Below are 16,674 nucleotides of genomic sequence, written 5' to 3' on the forward strand. Positions count from 1 at the left end.
AGATTTGGAAGGATTTAACTGAGGCTCTGGGATTTCTTCAGAGAGTAGCTTCTATTCCAGAACTGAAGGAAATGTAGAATTTGCTGTACCAGATCAAAACACTGATCGGTCAAGTGTAATATCCTGCCTCTGGTGCCATAATACGCTTGGCCAACTGTGCAATGTGATACACAGAAGCTATTTCCTGACTACTGAGGAGATTAGCTGATATCCTGAAGCAAAAAAGCCTGTCTTTAGCATATCAAAAAACAATATTAGTCATAACATTATTGAGTCCTTTCTAAAATCCAGCCACAGAGTTTGGACACTTCCAATCTGATCTTTAGGAAAAATCTCCCTTCATAGGAAGGACGATGTTTTTAACATGTGCTTCCTGCAGTGATGAAATCAGCTGCGGGAGCGGGTGTATAAATAGCCTTGTATTTTGGCAATCTTCGGAACTTAAAGAATTATCTGTTCAGTGGCTCTCCTTTACAGAGCTGCTCACATTCAGTCTCAATGACCCTATTCAATTGCCTCATTCAGAAAAATAAATGATTCTGTCTTGGAGCTAGAGGGGAATATTTCTCTGGCTGCCCTCTCTCAAGAGGCTCAGATATTATGGTGATGGGCATCAATACAATATCTTAATGGTAGATAGCTATCTAGAGTGCCCAACTCTCAACTGTAAACTCAGTGAATAACCTGGCTAGGGCTTTCTGTTGGACCCTTCAAACTCAAAGACAAAACCACAACCACTTCCACTGAAGAAGAGTCACTAGAAAAAAGAAAGCCCTCAGAGACCTATTCAACTTACAGATTCAGGAACTTTCCCTTTTCAGACCAAAGCCCCATTTGGAAATGAGGCATACATTTTTAAGAGTGAGAGTAATTAATCATTAGAACCACCCAGTGATGGGTTATGGTGCTGGACTCTCTGTCACTGACTATTTTTAAATAAAGACTGGATGTTATTCTAAGATATGCGTGTGTTCAAACAGGAATTGTTTCAGGGAAGTTCTATGGCCTGTGTTACACAGGAGGTCAAGCCAGATGTTCACAGTGTTCCCTTCTAACCTTGCTGAGTACAATAGAGCCAAGGTATCTGGTTACACCACCATTACTGATTGGAGGAAAAGAAGAGGATTTGGAGTTTTCAGATTTTTGTTTCTTTTTGCTACCACAATGGATTTAGAAACAAAAGGCCACACGTCTTGGAAACACCTTCATCATGTGACAGAAAGGAGCTAAGTCTGGCTCTGTGAATGACTAGCTGAGAGAGTACGGATGAAACAGAAGGAAGTTAGAGATGGGCAGGGTGCTGAAAAACTTTCATTATAACATTTGAAAACAAGTAAAAATTTACAAATCTTAAACTTGGGCCTGGTTTGCTTTAGTTCACCTCCTTCCAGCAAGACTGGGCTAAGTTTCAGGTGCCAGGAAAGGGTTTATTGTTTAGGGTGGAAACCAGGCAAAACTTGATATTTGAACCAATTCAACGTTGAGATTGTAGCCTCAGAAAGATCTTATGTGAGATACGGAGTTACAGCTGGGGGTTACTGTAAGCAATCTGGGGCAGAAACCATCTTTGTACAGTGCCTAGCACAATGGGATCCTGCTCCTAGGCACTACAGTAATAAAAAATAATAATGAGACACTCGAGAGCACTTCTTGCTTGAAGACAGAAGTCCCACTCTAACAAAACAGTGCACTGGACAGTTCTCAGTTTTGCATCCTGAAATTTGAACAGAGGCACTGCTCCCTTCCCTTCATTACCTGTTGTACTCTAGCTGCTCCAGGGAGAAGATGTGTTTGTTGAAGTATTCCTGGAGTTTCTCATTGGCATAGTTAATGTTAAACTGTTCAAAACTATTAATCTACAAGAGAGGAAAAAACAAAGATGACAAAAATTAAAATTCAGGTGGCAGGTCTATAAAAAAGTCTTCCTGTGAGGACAACGTGGAAGGGAAACTGCATACAGAAGACCAGCATTTAATGAACGGTGTCTATATGAACTCCAAGGCCAGAATTTACTAGCCTTTGGATAAAGCAGAGGAAAATAGAAGAGTCTGGTATCAACTCACTCTCTCTTTTCTTTCCTATTGGTTATTCATTCTGTCACAGAGCAGCTAATTAATAGGCATCCCTCGCCTGTTACAAGAACACAAGCAAGAATGTGAATGTTTTAGAAACCAGACATCTACTGTGCACACATATCTCAAGGTACAACTAATGTCTATCACAACCCACCCACAAAGGGGAACTAACCATCTATCACAGCCCACAGGAGGACATGCACTGCAAAAGGGCAGCCAAGTGTTTCTTGCTCTCTCTCACAGGCGAGCTGTGTTGGAAAGACGTTTCCCAATATGTGTTGTATTGATCCACACCAGGTATCAGCCTAGCAAATTTCCCTCATACATCCAGTGAATCTTCAGAAAAAACCTGGCCCCCAGAAAGATAAAGTACTGACCTGAAAGTTCTCGAAGCCAAAGATATCCAGGATGCCCACAGACTTAAAGTTTTCCTTCCCTTTGATCTTCATATTAATCTTGCCAATGAGCCATGAGAAGCACTGGGAATACAGTGCCATTGAGAGAGAGTCCCTAGAGTCAACTGCCTGTGAGCATGTAAGGAGGAAAAAGCTGTCATGATAGGTGAGCAGAAGGAGCACATGGATATTACCACTGTCACTACTTTACGACACTAACGACTTATCCCATCCTACAGAGTTATCACACTGCCAGCTGGACAGAGCCATATGTATGGCTGGCTGCCCCATGGAATATACGTTGTATAATGTTTAGTAAGCAGCTTTTGCACAATGCTACCATTGTCCTAGCCACAGCACAGTCAAAAGTCTGAAGCAAGTGGAAGACCATTGACACCTGGGACGCAAGTGCTGAGGGCATGGCAAGAGACCTTGAAGTCACTTTGGGGAGACTCGACCTTTGAGTCAAGAATTTAGAGTTACAGAGAAGACACACAGATACAAAGAACACTGACATCTTAAGAACATAAAAACGTGAGAATGGCCATACTGGGTCAGATCAATGTTCCATTTAGCCCAGTATCCTGTCTTCCAACAGGAGCTGGTGCCAGATGCTTCCAGAGGGAATCAACAGAACCGGGCAACTATCAAGTGATCCATCCCTGTCATCCAGTCCCAACTTCTGGCTGTCAGAGGCTAGGGACACCCAGAGCATGGGGTTGCGTTCCTGACCATCTTGGCTAATAGCCACTGATGGACTTAGCCTCCATGAACGTACCTAATTCTTTTTTTAATACAGTTATACTTTTGGCCTTCACAGCATCCCCTGACAACAGGTTCCACAGGTTGATTGTGCCTTATGTGAAGAAATATTTCCTTATATTTGTTTTAAACCTGCTGCTTATTAATTTCATTTGGTGGCCCCTAGCTCTTGTGTTCTGAGGAGGAGTAAATAACACTTCCTTATTTACTTTCTCCATACCAGTGGAGATTTTATAGACTTCTATCATATCCCCACTTAGTCAGCTCTTTTCCAAGAAGAATAATCCCAGTCTCTTTAATCTCTCCTCGTACAGAAGCCATTACATATCCCGAATCATTTTTGTTGCCCTTTCCTGTACTTTTCCCAATTTTAATATAACTTTTTTGAGATGGGGGAACAGAACTGCACACAGTATTCAAGGTGTGGGCATACCATGGATTTTTTTTTCTCCTGCTGATAATAGCTCACCTTAACTAATCACTCTCGTTATAGTGAGTATGGCAACACCCATTTTTTCATGTTCTCTGTATGTGTGTATATATATATTTTCCTACTGCATTTTCCACTGCATGCATCCAATGAAGTGGGTTTTAGTCCACGAAAGCTTATGCTCAAATAAATTTGTTAGTCTCTAAGGTGTCACAACTACTCCTCGTTCTTTTTTTTAAGCATACTTGCAGTGGCTGAAGAATGTTGGAGTTGTGCCTAGGCCAAAGATGTCTCCATTTGGCCAGGTAGCAAGAGCATTCTATATCCAACGCCCACCAAAACACCAGGCCATGAGGTGGAGGGAACCTGGGTTGGGATGCCTGATTTTCCCCCCATCCTGAGTTAGGAGGCCTGTGAATGGGTGGATCCTGATCAGAGGAGACGGCACAGGGCGTGCAGACATCATTAGAAGTTCTGTGAACCAGAACTGTCTGGGCCAGTAGGATGCTAATAGGATGATGTTGACTCTGTCATGATGTACCTTCCCTATGACCTGTGGAAGCAGGGGTATGGGAGGAAAGATAATACATGAGGTCGTTCATCCAGGTCAGGAGTATAGTGTCACCCTGGGAACTGCAATCCCCTGGAGCAATATAGGGGAAGCTTTCTGTCTGTCTGGGGCACAAAAAGGTCGCACTGCAGTGTACCCCACTGTGTAAAGATCTCACTTAAGACATTGTCACAGACCTCCAACTCATGGTCTGCCAAGAAGCTTCTGCTGAGTTTGTCTGCAAGGGAGTTGTGAATACCAGAAGGTACGCAGCCTGTACTGCGATGCAGCCTGATGCACCAGTTCCAAAGTCTAATGGCTTCCAGGCAGAGAGGATGAGATCTCAGTCCTCCTTGTTTGTTTACATAGACCACAGTGGTGACATTGTCTGATGTTACTTATATATGGAATAGGCGTATGGACTGAAAGGAAGGCCTTGCATGCAAGGTGAACCGCCCATGCTTCTAGTACGTTTATGTGTCGTCTGGCCTTTCATGGGGTCCAGGTGAGCATCCCTCCACAGGCAGGAGGCATCTGTCACAATGGTGGTTCTGGGGATGGGAGGGCTGAAGGGAACACCCACCATGATTTTTTCAGGGTTTGACCACCAAGCGAAAAGAGGTGATAACTCTGGTGGGACTGCTCACCTTGGAGTTGATGTGGTCCTTATCTGGTCAATAGATCAAGAGAAGCCAAGCTTACAGGTACTACAAATGAAACCTGGCAAACGGTGTTACGGCAATGCACCTGGCCATGTGGCCTAGCAGTGAAAGGGCCCTGTGCACTGTGGTTCATGGTCAGTGGGTAATGCATGAAACCAGGTTGTGGATTGTAAGAAACCTGTTCGCAGGGAGGAACAGTGTCACGGAAATAAAGTCCAACATTGCCCCTATAAAGTTTACTGTTCTTGTGGGTGATAAAACAAACTTTTCTCTGTTTATGCAAATGCCTAGAACTATTGCCCTGTCAACGACTTAACCTCCTGATGTGAGCGGCCTACCAGGAGGCAATTGTTCAGGTATGGGAATACCATTTAGCCCTGGTGTCTCATCAGGGCTGCTATTACAGAGGAAACTTTTGTAAATACTCTGGGTGCCGTAGCTACCCCAAAGGGGAGGACTCAAAACTGGAAATGTTCCTGGCCTACCATAAAACATAGGAACTTCCTGTGTGAGGGGTGAAGAGCCGTGTGGAAATACACATCCTTCATGTCAAGAGCTGCAAACCACAACCCTTCCTGAAGGGAGGGGAGTAGCGATGCAAACGTAATCATCCGGAATTCAGATACAGATGTTGAGTTGCCAAGGGTCCAGCAAGGGGCTCTACCCTCTGTCTTTTTGGGGATTAAGAAATATGGGGTGTAGATACCCTTCCCATGATACTGAGGCAGGATGTGTTCTATTGCCTCTTAATGTAAACAGATTCTGCCTCCCACTGAAGAATCACCTTGTGAGAGTGATCCCTGAAGGGGGATGGGGAAGAGTTTATGAGGAGGGAAGGAGAGAAATTCTATGAGTGTCCCTGATGGATAATCTCTAAAACCCAATTTCCTGTAATGATCTTCCTCCAGTTGTGGACAAAGCATGTGAGATGGCTCCCAAAAGTGATGAATGAAGAGGCGAGTGGCATCAGTGGTGGAACACGGGTCTTGACCAAAAATGGCCCTTGGCTGTTGGTTGGAAGTGAGAAGAGGCCACAGCAGCAGAGGGGACTGAGAAGCGAGGCCTCTGAATGCTTCAACATTTCCGTGGAGGCTCGGCTTGGTGCTGGTAATAAGGTGCAAGTGGAAGGGGTGGTCTTGGTCTATAGGACTGGCTCTGGTGTTTCCTCCTGGGGGTTCAAGTATAAATCCCCGGGGAATGCAGAGTTGATCTGAGTCCTTTAATGAATGCAGGGATTTGTGTATTCTTTCATTAAAGAGATTTGAATCATCAAAGGGGAGAACATCATCCAGAACCTCCCTAGAAAATCCTGACGCTTACTGCCAAGAGTCACTTTCCATGACTAAGCCAATGGCCAGACCTGGAGAACTGTTTTTGCCACTAGCTTTCCCTCATCTAGAAGGGACTGAAATTGGGCTCTGTGCTCTGTGGGAAGTTGATCTATGAAGCTTGCAAGCCTGGAATAGTTTTTAAAAATCATATTTCGCTAATTGAGTTTGGTAGTTTAACACAAAATTGCAGGCCTGCAGAGAAGAAGACCCTCCTCCCCAGGATGTCCAGTCTCTTAGAGCCCATATCTGTCGGGGTGGCCCTTTGGTAGTGCAACCAAGCCCTTTCTGTAACTGTCTGTAATACCAGTGAATTGGGGGAAGGATGGGAAAACAAAAATTCATCTCCCTTGTCAGGAACAAGAATATCTCCTCTAAGCTCTTTTCACTGTAGGGGAACAGGATGCTGGAGTGTGCCATACAACTCTGACCAGTTCTAGTACGGCCTCACTGATCAGAAGGGTCACTGTGCTTGGTCCCTGAAGTTGCAAGATATCCAGGAGCCAGCACTGACAGTCTTGGATTCTCTCTTGTGGGATCTGGAGGTCACTGGCACCTCTTTCCAGTAGCTCCTGGTACCACCGATGGACATCTGGAGGAGACGGCGAGGAAGGAGCGAGTGCTTCATCCATAGATGATGAGGAGACACCTGGTGGAACCTGCAGATCCGGATTCACCTCCTCCTCCTCCTCATACACTGATGGATCTGTTTGGCAGGAGGGAGAGTAGCGGTACAATTCTTGAGAAGGGCCCGGATGCCTGCCAAAAAGATCCCACAGACCCCATTAAGGCCAAAAAGAGGGATTGATCAGTTGCAGGGCCTGCAAGGGACTCGGTACCAGTGGTCCTGGGGGGCGGGGGGTGTTGTACTCAAGGAATAGTGAGCATGACTCCTTGAATGTCTGCCAAGGCTCGACTGTGTCTGTAGACCAGAGGTGGGCAAACTACGGCCTGCGGGACCGTCCTGCCTGGCCCCTGAGCTCCCGGCCGGGGAGGCTAGCCCCCGGCCCCTCCCCCGCAGCGCCACGCCGCCCGCGCTCTGACCCGCCACTCCTGCCGGGCAGCGTGGCTGGCTCCACTGGGGCTACAAGCTCCTGCTGCTCTCAGCAGCATGCTAAGGGGGCGGGGAGTGGGGGGGTTGGATAAGGGGCAGGGGGTCCCGGAGGGCAGTCAGGGGACAGGGACCTGGGGGGCGGGGCTGGACAGGGGGTGGGGTCCCGGGGGAAGTGTCAGGGGGCGGGGGTGTGGATAGAGGATGGGGGGGACACTCAGGGGACAGGGGTGGTTGGATAGGGGGTGGAGTCCCAGGGGGGCAGTCAGGGGGCAGAAGGTCCCAGGAGGGGGCGGTCAGGGGACAAGGAGCAGGGGGGTTGGATGGGTCGGGAGTTCTGAGGGGGCAGTCAGGGGGCAGGAGGTCCCAGGAGGGGGCGGTCAGGGGACAAGGGGCAGGGGGGTTGGATGGGTCGGGGATTCTGAGGGGGCAGTCAGGGGGCAGGAGGTCCCAGGAGGGGGCGGTCAGGGGACAAGGAGCAGGGGGGTTGGATGGGTCGGGGGTTCTGAGGGGGCAGTGAGGGGGCAGGAGGTCCCAGGAGGGGGCGGTCAGGGGACAAGGAGCAGGGGGGTTGGATGGGTCGGGAGTTCTGAGGGGGCAGGAGGTCCCAGGAGGGGGCGGTCAGGGGACAAGGAGCAGGGGGGTTGGATGGGTCGGGGATTCTGAGGGGGCAGTCAGGGGGCAGGAGGTCCCAGTAGGGGGTGGTCAGGGGACAAGGAGCAGGGGGGTTGGATGGGTCGGGGGTTCTGAGGGGGCAGTCAGGGGGCAGGAGGTCCCAGGAGGGGGCGGTCAGGGGACAAGGAGCAGGGGGGTTGGATGGGTCGGGAGTTCTGAGGGGGCAGGAGGTCCCAGGAGGGGGCGGTCAGGGGACAAGGAGCAGGGGGGTTGGATGGGTCGGGGATTCTGAGGGGGCAGTCAGGGGGCAGGAGGTCCCAGTAGGGGGTGGTCAGGGGACAAGGAGCAGGGGGGTTGGATGGGTCGGGGATTCTGAGGGGGCAGTCAGGGGGCAGGAGGTCCCAGGAGGGGGTGGTCAGGGGACAAGGAGCAGGGGGGTTGGATGGGTCGGGAGTTCTGAGGTGGGCAGTCAGGGGCAGGAGGTCCCAGGAGGGGGCGGTCAGGGGACAAGGAGCAGGGGGGTTGGATGGGTCGGGAGTTCTGAGGGGGCAGTCAGGGGGCAGGAGGTCCCAGGAGGGGGCGGTCAGGGGACAAGGGGCAGGGGGGTTGGATGGGTCGGGAGTTCTGAGGGGGCAGTCAGGGGGCAGGAGGTCCCAGGAGGGGGCGGTCAGGGGACAAGGAGCAGCGGGGTTGGATGGGTCGGGGATTCTGAGGGGGCAGTCAGGGGGCAGGAGGTCCCAGGAGGGGGCGGTCAGGGGACAAGGAGCAGGGGGGTTGGATGGGTCAGGAGTTCTGAGGGGGGCAGTCAGGGGGCAGGAGGTCCCAGGAGGGGGCGGTCAGGGGACAAGGAGCAGGGGGGTTGGATGGGTCAGGAGTTCTGAGGTGGGCAGTCAGGGGGCAGGAGGTCCCAGGAGGGGGCGGTCAGGGGACAAGGAGCAGGGGGGTTGGATGGGTCGGGAGTTCTGAGGGGGCAGTTAGGGGGCGGGAAGTGGGAGGGGGCCAGGCTGTTTGGGGAGGCACAGCCTTCACTACCCGGCCCTCCATACAGTTTCACTACCCCGATGTGGCCCTTGGGCCAAAAAGTTTGCCCGCCCGCCCCGGCTGTAGCCATACGGGAGCGGCTCGCACTCCTGACTCAGATCTGAGTTCCAAACCTGCTCCAGCAGCAGTGCCGGGGCAGGCGGTACCAGAACACTCCTGGCCAGATGGCTGGAGGTGGGACAGTTCCTGGGACATCCATGTAGACGCCTCCTCCTGAGTAATCTCTCGCAGGAGGGCCAGGCTGGAGGAAAGTGGAGACAGTGGATAAGGGAGGGATACATCCTCCAGTGCATGAAAGTTTCCATATGCCTTGGTATCCTAGGGGTTCTAGCAGTCAGGTCTGATGGACCCGGTATGTCTACGGCACCTGGATGGTCCTTAGATAATGACGCGGTACTGATGATGGGTTCAGACTACCGCTTGTAGATGGAGTCAGTGAATGTCAGTCCTTACACTTGGGTATTGAGGTGACTAACAGAACTAATGGATCTTTCTTTTTATGTGCTTTGCCCTCCAATCTGGGGGTCATTAGCAGAGCCAGCTCCTTAGGTTCTACGTGCGACATCTCATCAAACTTGCAGAGGGAGCACATCTCTTATGGACAGTCCTTGACGGGGATCTGTCCTCATGCCCATAAGAGTGCCCTCTGCCCTCGTGGGGAGCCCTAGAAGAGGAGCCTTTAAGCTTAGGTGTTGGAGGCTCCAGTCCCAGGCACATGGTTGGAGGGGCACTGACGGTTAACTGATGCCAATGTACAGGGGGGAGGGGGATCTGCCTGGCCTGGATTGGAGAAGAGGTTCATAGTTTTCTCCATCAGGTGCTTTCTCAGGTGAAGCTCCCAGGCTTCCCGAGTTCTGGGTGAGAAAGAGTGACAGATACTACACTTTGCAGAGATATTCTCCTCTACCAGTCTGTAGAGGCAGCATTGAGGTTTGTCACTGACTGGGAAGGAGAGAGGGCAAGAGATGCAATGCTTGAATCCTGGGATTCTGGGCATAGTCCTGGAGCCTTGGAAGGGTTCTCCAACCAGGGAGAAAGGAAGGAAGAAAAACACTCTACTAAATATTCTATGAACTTTAACTATTAAGCTAAGAAATAAAACTATTTACAAATGTCTTTACAAGTTTTAAAGAGGACATAAAATTCTGACTCCGGCCATGTAGTGGTAAGAAGGAACCAGAGAGACCTTAGTCAGGAGCACGAGGAGATCCATAGCACATGTGCGAATCAACGGACATTGCTTGGAAGAATTTCTGGACTCAGGCAAATGGCACGTATGTGTACCCGTGTGTGAAATACACATAGGGACCGTCACACGAAGAAGACCCAGTGGATCACCCTTGTCCACGTTTGTTGACACCCTCAAAGAATTCTAAGAGATTGGTGAGGCATGATTTCCCTTGACAAAAGCAGTGTTGACTTTCTGCCACAAATTGTGTTCATCTGTGTGTCTGATAATTCTGTTCTTTCCTATAGTTTCAACCAATCTGCCTGGTACGGAAGTTAGGCTTGCCAACCCGTAATGACTTGACTCAGCTCTTCATTTTGAGTAACTGTAAGCTGGGATCAGAGTAGCAGCCGCGTTAGTCTGTATTCGCAAAAAGAAAAGGAGGACTTGTGGCACCTTAGAGACGAACCCATTTATTTGAGCATGAGCTTTCGGGAGCTACAGCTCACTGCATTCCATTGAATGCATCCGATGAAGTGAGCTGTAGCTCCCGAAAGCTCATGCTCAAATAAATGGGTTCGTCTCTAAGGTGCCACAAGTCCTCCTGTTCTTTTTGTAAGCTGGGACTATTTCAAAGGTGTCCCTTTCATGATTTAGCCTACCATGCAAGGTCTTTGCCAAAGCATAGGTCTCCACTGCTGAGCCCCAGCTCCAGAGGGAATTTCACAACAGCACTACTAGCTTTAAGGGTCCCTTCCTTCAAGCCTTTCTTTGCACACAGCATTGAAGTTACAGGTAGGCCATCCACCGCACAACAGACTGCTTGAGGTGCTGTCCTGAAGAAGATCCCATATCCAGATGCATCATGATTCTCCCTAAGGCAATACAATCAGCAGTCATGTCCTGTGGGAACACAAACCTTCCAAGAGACCCTTCCCTTCTCTCAGCTTTTGCACAGAGCCAGGGCTGAAAGAACCCAGCCTTTCTCTGCCCAATTCAGCCTGGCCCGAGAGATGCCAGCCCCTCCCTCATTTTGCTGTTGCTCTTCATCTGTCAGAAAACCTCGCAGCCCCACCCCAGCCCCTCTCCCCAGGTGGGGTCTCAGCATTCTAAACATTCACTTCCTACTGTTTTATCCAGTCTGGCATGTTGAAGGCAGACACTCCAGGTGCGTGTGCCCAGGGGAGACTTGCCCCTTTATACGGTCACCTAGCAGCCTCAAGCACATCCTGGGACGTGTATTCAATTCAGTGCAAGAGGTAGCTGTAAAGCAAAGACACATTGGCCCTGTGGGGTTTTCTCCCTCTGCTCAGATGGTCAATCTCATTTATGAGGGCTGAAGCACCCCTTCTAATAAACCCCTTTTAATGAACCAGCTGCAGGGAAGAGAAACACTCTGCCAGACAGACTGTATGGTTATACAATGTCTTGGCCTCATCTTCCAGGAATGGGCCCTTCCCACCCGGGAATAACTCAGCAAAGCTGCTTTCCCCATACAGTGGCTCAACGGTGATTCTGAATGGCTCCTTTCATTCTCCCAGCCTTGCCTGACTTTGCCCAGCTCCCACCATTCAACACTGAAATGTCAAAGCTCAGAATGGTAATGAGCCTATTACACAATAAGAACTTCCTGGCAGCTCCATCCTCTGTACCCAGAATGACATCTGGAAATAGCTGGACACAGTATTTGGAGGCCAGGGGCGGGGAATGGATTTGGCAGGTCCATATGTAGGTCAATGCAGGTCAATGCAGAGAGACTAGCTGATAGCGAAAGACTCTGAAGGAAGCATTGTGCTTGCTGTATCAGTAATAGTGAATGGACGCATTTCATATGTAGAGTCACCAAGGGATCTAAAACAAGCAAGGATGGATACCACAGCAATTGAATGGGGGAAAAGTTCTGCCCAAGCAGTATGCTATTTTTTAATCTGTATCGCCACACGTTATTGTTCTGAACTGCCTGGGGCTCCCTTTGGTATTCTCTGTCTTCCCTGTAGCATTACAGATGTTGGCTTTGCTGTAGTATGATGCTCACTCGCCCCTGGTAATTCTACATTTCTGCTCAGTAGCAGACTGCTGCCCTTCACAGTTAGATTTTATTAACACAGGACAAGATTTTCAAAAAAAAAAGTCACCTATGCATGTGTAAAAACAGGAACTGTGCCCTCACATGACTAGCTTCCTAAGGGTTAATGACCTACAGTACCATATAGTTATTCAGGTTAATAGACACCATGATGTTATGAACCACAGAAGAACCTAAACAGACACAACAACATTAGGGCTCAAGCACTATGCTGTTTATATTCTCAGATACGTCACTTCCCTCACTAACGCAGATCAGATTGTTTGTTAAAAGTTATATTTGAATACTGGCTCTACTGGATAACAGGAAGATTGTCCTGAGGGAAAGGGCATGCAGCACTAAACTAATCTGCAGTTTGTCCCCATCAGTCAGGCCTGAGACTACTCACTAAGACCCAAATGGAGAGTTCCCACAGCTCAGTTACTATTCTCGAAGATGCCTGGGTCTCTCGCTCCATCAGTCATTATACCCACACAACCCAGTCAGAAGCAGGGACCAGCTCCACACACCCACACCCACCGCCAAGCTCCAAAACTCAGCCCACCCCAGATGAAGTCTAGGAGCCCCACCCCTCCATCCTGGGTCCAAGCCCAGCTCCATACTAACAGTACCCAGTCACAGATTTGGTTCGGATATGAATTTCTCTTTTTACCACTTCCCCACTCAGTTCCAAGTAAGTTTTCATTGTCTGGTCCCTGAAAAAACACACAATCCTCCTTCTCTTCCTCCGCTCACAGAGCACACAATATTCCATCAAACAGCCATTTTGCAGGCCTCATGGTGCTGCTCATTTCTTCCCTTTAATCTATGCAAACACTGCCACCTTGGGGCAAAATCCATGAAGTGACACTGAAACAGAGCACATGATTGCAAGTGCACAGGAAGCCAGACACTCACCTGCTCCACAGTGAGAGGGGAACTGATCTCTTCTCCCCGTAGAATCATGGATCTTTGAGTCAGCACCTCAGACAGCTGGAAGGCATCTAAGCCCAGCAGGTCACTGGCATTGTTCAGTACTAGGACAGAAGAACAGTAACTTTAATTGCCCACGTTCACCTCAGTGATACAGGCTTTTGCTCATAAGCAGATTTTGGGTGGGGCATGGGGGGCATTGCCCCCCCCCACAAACTGCAAGCCTCAGGCAGGCAGCCTGCATGAGGAGACAGAAGACTTCTCCCAGCTTGCGCCCCCGAGACAGGGAGTCAGAATTTTGTTTATAAACAGTGTGATTAACAAGTGATTAAGATAAGAAAGGGCTGTTAGGATGTTTCCTAAAGATAAATGATCTGTTCCAAACTTGGTGAACTGCAAAAAGTAAGTAGCCTAAATAACAAAGTAATTGTAGATTTTTCCTCAATTGTTTCAACTGTTTTATTCAAGAGGTGGTAACAGAGTTACTAATATTTTTCTTTGAGAAGATAACTGATTGTTTAGACAAAGGAAATGCAATAGACCTAATCTACCTAATCTACCAGATGTCAGTAAGGCATCTGATGCAGTTCCACATGAAAAATTATTAGCTAAATTAGAGAAGATGGGGATTAATATGGGAACTGAAAGGTGGATAAGGAACTGGTTAAAGGGAAGACTACAACAAGCCATACTGAAAGGTGAACTGTCAGGCCAGAGGGAGGTTACTAGCGGAGTACCTCAGGGATCAGTCTTGGGACCGACCTTATTTAATATTTTTATTACTGACCTTGGCACAAAAAGTGGGAGTATGCTAATAAAATTTGCAGATGACCCAAAGTTGGGAGGTACTGCCAATACTGAGGAGGACCGGAATACCATACAAGACCTGGATGATCTTGCAAACTGGAGTAATAGAAATGGGATGATATTTAATAGTGAAAAGTCATGCATTTAGGAACTATCAACAAGAATTTTTGCTATAAACTGGGGATTTATCAGTTGGAAGTGACAGTGGAGGAGAAAGAGCTGGGTGTATTGGTTGATCACAGGATGACTATGAGCCATCAATGTGATGCAACTGTGAAAAAGGCTAATGCAGTCCTAGGAATTTCCAGTAGAGACAGGGAAGTGTTAGTACCATTATACAAGGCACTGGTGAGACCTCGTCTGGAGTATTTTGTGCAATTCTGGTCTCCCATGTTTAAGAAAGATTACTTCAAACTGGAACAGGCGCAGAGAAAGGCTACTACGATGATCTGAGGAATGAAAAACCTATCTTATGAGAAGAGACTCAAAGAGCTTGGCTTGTTTAGTCTAACCCGGCGGTTCCCAAACTTGTTCAGCCACTTATACGGGGAAAGCGCCTGGCGGGCCAGGCCACTTTGTTTACCTGCCGCGTCCACAGGTTCGGCCGAGGGATGTGCTGGCCGCCACTTCGAGCAGCTCCCATTAGCCTGGAGCAGCGAACAGCGGCCACTGGGAGCTGTGATTGGCCGAACCTGTGGACGCGGCAGGTAAACAAACCAGCCCAGCCTGCCAGGGGCTTTCCCTGCACAAGCGGTGAAAGAAGTTTGGGAAAGCACTGGTCTAACCAATAGAAGGCTTAGGGGAGATATGATTACTCTGTATAAATACATCAGAGGAATAAATACCGGGAGGGGAGAGGAGTTATTTAACTTAAGTATTAATGTGGACCCCAGAAAAAATACACGGAAACTGGCCATCAACAAGTTTAGGCTTGAAATTAGGTGAAGGTTTCTAATCATCAGAGGAATGAAGTTCTAGAGAAGCCTCCCAAGGGGAGCAGTGGGGGCAAAAAAACCTAACTGGCTTCAAGACTGAGCTTGGTAAGTTTATGGCGGGTATGGTGTGACAGGGCTGCCTACAATGGCATGTGGCTCATCGGTGACTGCCTGTAGTAAAAATCCCCAACGGCCAGAGACAGGACACTAGATGGGGAGGGCTCTGAGTTACTACAGATAGGGAGGGCACTGAGGGTACTGAGTTACCTGAATTCTTTCCCAGGTATCTGCCTGTTGGGTCTTGCTCCAACTGATCATCATATTTCGGGTCAGGAAGGAATTTTCGCCTGGGTCAGATTGGAAGGGACCATGGGGGGTTTCCACCTCTTCTGCAGCATGGGTCACTTGCAGGTTTAAACTAGTATAAATGGTGAATTCTCCATAACTTGAAGTCTTTAACCCATGATCTGAGGACTTCAGTAACTCAGCCAGAGGTTAGGGGTCTATTACAGGAGTGAGTGGGGAGGTTCTCTGGCCTGCAATGTGCAAGAGGTCACACTAGATGATCACGATGGTTCATTCTGACTTTAGTAAGACTATCTGAGTAAGAATATACATTACAATTTTAAACCTAACCAGTGTCCCATAAGTGACTTGCCACAAGATGTCAGAACATGTTAGTATTAGAGCTGAGTGGGTCTAATATTTATTTAATTTTCTTTCTTGATATAGGAATTAGATACAATGCTCCTGTCAGATATTTCTGTTATTATCTGCAAAAACACTATAGTTTTCAGTTGCCTAAGTAGGCCCTGGAATCATGGTTAAAGTTGCACGCACCCTGGCACCTCCAAATCTGAAATGGCGCCCTATGGGCAGGCACGGAATTTGTCCCCCCAAACCCCACACGCAGCCCTGTTGGCCTGACTGGAGCCACCCCCAAAATACAGAAGTCAAACTACACCTATTCTTTTGCTGTTTCTTGTTCACACAGAAATCACCCTCTGAGACTCAGTTTTAAGACCCCAGATACATTGCATGCAGACAATACTAGCAGTAAACATATTGCCTTTGGGGCACATTAATGAGCGTTAAAGCCAGCTGACAATGTACTGAAGGTTTCCCTCACCCAAAGCACCAGACTCAGCATTCGGTCCATATAGGAGTCTGGCATTTGTACATAAATCAACATCTTTAATGGTAATAGAAAGGGCAAACAATATTGATCAAAATCCAGCCTCAGCGAGCCATGCCCCTCCTAACAGTATGGAAAAACAATATCAGATTGGAAGGGCTAGGTGTAGGCACATCCAGGAGATATGGGACAAATACTATATCTCACAGCTTCCATCCCACCAAAATATCTAAAAAGGCAAATTAGACAGACAGGAAAATGTCAGCAAATGGCCAACTCTAAGTGGAAGTGTCCAAAAGGAATTATGTAACTAATGAGCCAGATAATCCATAAATAAAATGTATGTCATTTTACGTAATGCTAGATTCTTAATCAGATCATCATGAAGTACTAGGGCCTAGATCAGCAAAGGCACTTAGCTGTTGTAACACCTAACACTTAGGTGCCTAGAAAATCATTGGAGCACTGTGATCCAAAAAGCCCAAGTTAGGTGTCGAGACTCCCTATACAATGAATGGGGAAAGAAAGGCACCTCAGAATGGGATCCACAAAAACCAGCATTCTAGGCAGGGACAGGGAGCTGCCTCAGCTAGCCAATGGAAGACACCAACGAGAGGGGTGTGTGCTAAGCCCCACCCCATCTCTGAGTTCAGAGCCTGAGGGCATGTCTACAGTACAAGCTTAAGTCAACCAGTGTTAGGTCAATTTACAGCCACCACAGT

General features: G+C 48.5%; 1 protein-coding gene across 1 annotated transcript in view; it reads right to left on the reverse strand.

Moving 5' to 3' along the window:
* The window catches only part of LOC140895349 (unconventional myosin-X), a 274,354-nt gene that overhangs the window by 143,588 nt on the left and 114,092 nt on the right, over nucleotides 1-16,674 (reverse strand). The window contains exons 11-13 of the mRNA XM_073304794.2: nucleotides 13,061-13,179; nucleotides 2,453-2,599; nucleotides 1,756-1,856 (exon numbers count right to left, since the gene is read on the reverse strand). Coding sequence (XP_073160895.2) covers nucleotides 1,756-1,856; nucleotides 2,453-2,599; nucleotides 13,061-13,179 — 367 coding nt within the window. The remainder of the gene's footprint in view (nucleotides 1-1,755; nucleotides 1,857-2,452; nucleotides 2,600-13,060; nucleotides 13,180-16,674) is intronic.

The sequence above is a fragment of the Lepidochelys kempii genome, chromosome 11 (assembly GCF_965140285.1).
Source record: "Lepidochelys kempii isolate rLepKem1 chromosome 11, rLepKem1.hap1, whole genome shotgun sequence".
NCBI lineage: Eukaryota > Metazoa > Chordata > Testudines > Cheloniidae > Lepidochelys > Lepidochelys kempii.